The following is a 5,833-nucleotide window of genomic DNA, read 5'->3' as shown; positions in this document are numbered from 1 at the left end:
CCATAGGGGCTGCACCAATTTACAATCCCACCAACAGTGCATTGGGGTTCCTCTTCTCCGCATCCTCACCAACACTTGAGATCTTTTGTGTTTTTCATAGTCACCATTCTAGGAGGGGTGAGATGATATCTCGTGGGTTTATTTGCATTTCCCTGGTGACTCATGTCAGGGATCATTTCTGATATAAAGTTTGGTCCTAGGAAGGGGAAAGCAACGAGTCCATGGCCAAGGTAAAAGCTGGCAGATCCCCTGCTGTAATCCTGCAGCCTTGGGACAGGGAAAGTGCACTGTATGGAAATCAGATAGTTTTTGGCTTGACCCCGCCTCTAGGTCTGGCAGGCCTGTTTCCTCACCTGTGAAACGGGGATCTGCACACCCGTCTCCCGAGTCACCACTGGACTGAGGAGTGTGGAGGTGGAATGTGTACACCTGCGGAACCTGAAGTAATGCAGGGGCCGGCCCTGCAGTGCTGTCTCCTCCTAGGCCCAGGGCCAGGTTTATACCCATTTCTTCTGCTGCTACAGGTTCACCAGGAGCTACAGGGAGAATGGAGATGCTGGATGTCCCCAAAGAGGACAACGGTTCTGCTGGAGAACCTGGACCAAAGGGAGACTCAGGGCCACGTGGTGAGCAGTGGGCGTGGACTGCAATGCCTGCCACTAGGCCAGGCAGGAGGATGTACCTAACCATCACCGGAAGGAGGGTGCCCTGCGGGTGGCGCTGGGATAGCACAGGGAACGCGGTAATACTGCTGGGCAGTGTCTGTAGGATGGTGCTGTTCTCTAACCTCTATGACTGCTCTCACCTTTTCACGCTCTCCCCCTTCGGAGAAGACTGCACTCATTGACTGGCTGGTCCTTTTCCTAGGACCTCCGAGACCTCCAGGTGTGTCCATTCTCTCACTCTCCCACTTCTGAGAAGACTCCGTGCACTGACTGGCTGCTCCTTTTCCCAGGACCTCCGGGACCTGCAGGTGTGCGCAGGCTGTCTGGAAGAGAGGGTCTCTCAAGAATACAGAGGGATGTAGGACCCCAAGGTAAACCAACCCCCAAAAGAGAGCCTGGGCCCAAAGGTAGGAGGTTGGTATGTGGAGGTCTGGAAGGAGAGGGAGGAATGACGATGGCAACCCATTATGTGACCTAAGGATACTCAGCGTGCCAGGGAAGCCAGGCCATCACCACTGGCAGGCCTTGCTGCGGCCTTTGCCCCCACACTCCCAACTCTGGAGGACCCAGAGAGTGGGGTGCACAGCCCCCCAGTTCTCCTTCTCCAGGTGGAGCTGAGGAAATCATCCAGCCTGCAGACACTCTCAACAGCCTTTGTCCCAATCTGTTCCTTCCTCAGGAGAAGTGGGTGCCCCAGGCGTGCTGGGCTCTGCAGGAACAAGAGGCTCCCCAGGTCCCAAAGGAGAGAAAGGTGCCCCTGGTGAGCGTGGAGACCCTGGGATTGCAGGGCCAGCAGGTGAGTGATGGGAAAAGCCGGGGCGGGCCTTTGGTCCTCCTGTTTCCACCTGAAGCTGCAGAGGCCTGTCCCTCCCCTGTCACTCCGCCAGCTGAGAGCTGCAACACTGGGCCTAGGAAAGTCTGTGCAAGGAGGTGCCTCACTGGGCTTGATCTCTGTAACTGGGGAGAGTGCGCTGTGAGCAGCAGGGACAGTCGGCATCCGGGGAAGGCTGGGTGCGGGGTGATGGGTCAGTAGTGTGCAGAGAAGGTGCATGGCTGGCTTTGGGACAGACTGTACGTAGGAAGGTGTATTGCTGGACAATAGCTCCGCCCATATGCCGGGAGGGGGAAAATGCGGGAAAATGTGTGCCGAGCTCACCTTCCTCTTCTTCTCTGATCTCAGGGCCTGCAGGACCCATGGGTATACCGGGACCTCCAGGTGCCTGGGGCCTCTCAGGACCGAAGGGGGACAGAGGTGATCCTGGGTCCAGAGGAGAAAAGGGAGAGAGTGGCTTTCCAGGTAAGGTCATCTTCCTTAGCTCTGGGCGTCCCACTAAGGTGCCGAGGGAGGAGGGCCTTCTAGGTCACTGGTTAGCTCATTGTGGGGGTGGTGGTGTGTGAAAGCAGGAAAGGCTGTTGGACTGAAGGCAGGAAGATGAAGCTCTGGCTTAAACTCAGCACTCAGGGAAGTGACAGCCTGAGTAGCTTCCCATCTGATCACTGGGACAGCTCAGCTCTTCCCAGTTCATCAAAGATCGTTGAGCACCAAATAACACAGGGATGGGGAGTACCCGAGGGACTTGCAATCCACCCCACTTTCAGGAATGTGCTCCCAGACTCTCAGAATTTGCTGTGAAATGCCATCTGGATCAGAGTTAGTGGGGTGCCAGGACCTGCTCAGAGCACAGTCTGCTCACTACAGAGCCTCAGGGACCTGTGGGCAGCAGGGGCAGCTGTGTCAGCGGCTGTGGGCTTCCTGGGGCCCAACCCCTTACCCTCCCCTAGGAAAGCCTGTCACTGAGCACCTTCCCTTGGGACCCCGACTCTGAGCCGATCCTGGCTGTGAGGGACTGGTCTTCACTGGGCCTCTCTCTCCTGCAGACATCGCTGCTCTGAGGCAGCAGGTGGAGGCCTTGCAGGAGATGGTAGGACACCTGCTGGGAGCCTTCCTTCAGTATAAGAAAAGTGAGTTCTGGACCTGGACCTGAACCTGAGCCAGTCGTCAAGGGCAGGCCTCAGGCGGGGTCTGTGTTGGGTTTGGAATTGGCCAGGCCTGAGGCAGGCCTGGCTCTAAGATGGCTGGCGCCAGCATGGTCAAGGCTACCAGGGTCCAGCCCCCACCATCACAGCCACCTGTGATGTGATCCAGATCAATGCCCCAAGCCCAGTGCAGTTCAGACCTTCCCTCCCGCCAACCTGTGCTGGTTCCTGGACACCCCACTACGCAGGATGCATTTCTTATTTTGGGGGGTTAGATGTGAAAACCCCTCAAGATGTAGCTGCCCAGCCCACAGGAGAAGTGACTCCTGACACTGTCCTGAGAGTTGGGGCTGGGAAGCTGTGCTTGCATTCAAGGCTGTGAGAGTCTGTCTTTGGCATTTAGCCACTGAGAGTCTCACCTGAGACAGGCCCTGGGTCCGGCAGCGGGCAGGCTGCCTCTGGGCTCTGCCCAATGCTGGGCTCTCCCGCTCCTACCTGGGTGTTCGTGGTGGAGACTCTCCCCCAACCTGGTGCTGAGGAGTCAGAGGCTCCAGCAGCACAGCCCAGTGCCTGTGCCTGTGGCATCTCCACCTCAGACCCTAATTCCCCCCCTCCTCCCCGCTTTCCCCATGTCAGCTTTGAGCTTACATCATTCAGCAAATCTCATTGATCTAAAGTGGAGTTTCTGAAGGAGGAGAGAATGCAGGGGTGAGAATTAGGGCTCCTACGTACCTAAAATCACTAAGTACCCATGTACCAAGGGTGAGGTTTCAAGCATTTAGAATTTCTCCCTACTCCACAAGCATGCATGTGTGCTCACTCCCTCATATGCACACTTATGCAAACAAAGGAAAATTCGTGATATACATCTGCCACACGTGTGTGTATTACACACATGCCATCCCTCACTTCACATCATCTACACCCAAGAGCACACACGCATATTCAACATACAAGGTGGGCCTTCAGTGCTCCCATGTACCTTCATATGGACATGAGCCATATTCGTGTGTGCACACACAGACCCACCCGGGTGCATGTAGTGAATGGCAGATGAGCTAGGGCTGCTCTGGGCGCCCTCCTGAGCCTGTTGCGAGTCTGCCCCCTGAACCCTTGTGGAAGGGTCACAGTGGCTCGGGGTGCAGCCTGGGCTCCTCACCAGCCCTTTGGGGCTGGAGCACAGCCCTCTCAGGAGCCCTGAAGGCTTCTATGCATGAACCCAGAAGTCAAAGGGATGGAAAATGATCCCGGCCAGCGCAGCCCAGTGGTTGAGTGTCAGCCTATGAACCAGGAGATCACAGGTCCATCCCTGGTTAGAGCATGTGCCTGGGCTATGGGCATGTTCCTAATAAGGGGTGTGCAGGAGGCAGTCAATCAATGATTCGCTGTCGTCATTGATGTTTCTATCTCTGTCTCCCTCTTCCTTCCTCTCTGAAATCACTAAAAATATATTAAAGCGGGCACGCACACACAACAACAACAAAGGGATGGAAAATGAGATAGAATGAGAACATATAGTTGAATGTCACACAGGTGATGCTTTTATAAATTGTATTCCCATCTTAGAAATGAGAAACTGGAAACCCCGAAAAAGGAAGTGACATTCCCTTGTCCACCTGGACAGTCATGGCCAAGGCGGGGCTGAAACCTGGCGTTCTGTCTCCCAGACAGGCCTCTCTCCAGCACTGACTCTCTCCTGCCCCTAACGGCCATGCACCCCTCTCAGCTGTCCTTGTCCTCTCCCCAGCTCTCCAGCCTCCCCCACATGCACACCTAGAGGCCAGCACTGGGCACACACAGTGCAGAGATTAGCACAGCGCTGCCCTCAGATGGCCCACCCTCTCCTCTTCTTTCCCACACCCACACCCGGCACGGACCTCGCTGTCAATGCCACATGCTCTGCTGTTGTGCAGGGACTACAGTGAGATCAGAGGGAGCACCGTCCTTCTTTCCAGCTCTCAGAGGCTGCACGATGCCAAAGCTTCCTGGTCCCACCCAGTAACTGGGAGAGCGATTCTGCCATGCAACATTGGGTGTAATAGAAAGAGCACGTCTCAGCTTTAGTGTGAGATCAGATAAGGGTGACTCCCCAGCTCTACATGTGATGGTCACATGGAGTTGAGCTTCTCACTTAACCTCTCTGAGCCCAGTGTCCTCACCTGTAACTAGACAGGCAGATCCACCTCCCAGAGCGCACCGCAGACCCGGGGTCTCACCTTTGTCCTCCCTGGTGCTCTGAGGCCCTATGTGGGAGGCCTGGGGCTCTGGTTGGAACACAAAGGTCTCAGAGCCATGGAGCTTTGGCAGGTGCCCCCAGAACCCCAACCTGACTGTGCTCTCCTCCTAGTGGAGCTCTTCCCCAACGGCCGAGGTGTTGGCCAGAAGGTGTTCAAGACATCAGGCTTTGTAAAGCCTTTTCAGGTGGCACAGGAAGTGTGCGCACAGGCCGGGGGGCAGCTGCCCTCCCCACGCTCTGCAGCTGAGAACGAGGCCTTGCAACAGCTGGTCGAGGTTGAGAACAAGGGTGCTGCGTTCCTGAGCATGACTGACGCCCAGACGGAGGGCAGCTTCACCTACCCAGGAGGGGAGCCCCTGGTCTATTCCAACTGGGCCTCCGGGGAGCCCAACAACTATGGCGGCAATGAGCACTGTGTGGAGATGTACACCACCGGCAAGTGGAATGACAGGCCCTGTGGAGAGAAGCGCCTTGTGATCTGCGAGTTCTGTGTCTTTGGGATGGGTGAGGCAGCCGACGTCCAGGATCCTGTCCCGAACCTGTGTGCTGCCAACATGACAAGGAAGAGCTGACATCACTGTGGCTGGGCTTCTGCATAGACCCCTGGGATGAGGCCAGCCAAGGGCTCCCATGGAACTCCTTTCTCATAATAAAATACGAAACTGGCTTCACGCACTGGCTGCTCTGGCAGAGGAATTAGGGACCAGCCTGCTTTCCCAGTTGCAAGGGATAAAATTAGGCCCCCAAATCTGAAGGCTCCTCCTCAGCCCTCTGCCTCCTCAAACTGTCAACCCAGCTAGTCACTCCCTCCTCTGTCACTCCCTCCCCTGTCACTCCCTCCCCTGTCACTCCCTCCCCTGTCACTCCCTCCCCTGTCACTCCCTCCCCTGTTACTCCCTCCCCTGTCACTCCCTCCTCTGTCACTCCCTCCTCTGTCACTCCCTCCTCTGCCACT

General features: G+C 56.3%; 1 protein-coding gene and 1 long non-coding RNA gene across 2 annotated transcripts; both read left to right on the top strand.

Annotated features, from left to right (window-relative positions):
* Positions 1-527: 527 nt before the first annotated feature.
* LOC102753264 (pulmonary surfactant-associated protein D-like) lies at positions 528-5,576 on the top strand. Its single transcript, XM_015570471.1, has 4 exons — positions 528-626; positions 956-1,036; positions 2,544-2,627; positions 4,990-5,576. Exons 1-4 carry the CDS (start codon positions 548-550, stop codon positions 5,448-5,450), a joined length of 705 nt encoding a protein of 234 aa, XP_015425957.1. The 5' UTR covers positions 528-547; the 3' UTR covers positions 5,451-5,576.
* On the top strand, positions 1,052-1,956 carry LOC107184666. The gene is made up of 3 exons (XR_001515561.1): positions 1,052-1,072; positions 1,345-1,425; positions 1,846-1,956. It is a non-coding gene; the product is annotated as an uncharacterized LOC107184666 (long non-coding RNA).
* Positions 5,577-5,833: the final 257 nt, after the last annotated feature.

Source organism: Myotis davidii, unplaced genomic scaffold (genome assembly GCF_000327345.1).
Source record: "Myotis davidii unplaced genomic scaffold, ASM32734v1 scaffold2147, whole genome shotgun sequence".
Lineage (NCBI taxonomy): Eukaryota > Metazoa > Chordata > Mammalia > Chiroptera > Vespertilionidae > Myotis > Myotis davidii.
Note: the sequence above shows the minus strand (reverse complement) of the source record. Positions and strands in the feature narration are given on the sequence as shown.

What these genes read in the sequence shown, in the direction of transcription:
- LOC102753264 (XM_015570471.1), top strand. Translation starts at nt 548, where the DNA reads ATGGAGATGCTGGATGTCCCCAAAGAGGACAACGGTTCTGCTGGAGAA. An exon ending in GGGAGACTCAGGGCCACGTG is followed by an intron (nt 627 to 955) that starts GTGAGCAGTGGG and finishes TCCTTTTCCCAG; the next exon opens with GACCTCCGGGACCTGCAGGT. An exon ending in CTTCCTTCAGTATAAGAAAA is followed by an intron (nt 2,628 to 4,989) that starts GTGAGTTCTGGA and finishes CTCTCCTCCTAG; the next exon opens with TGGAGCTCTTCCCCAACGGC.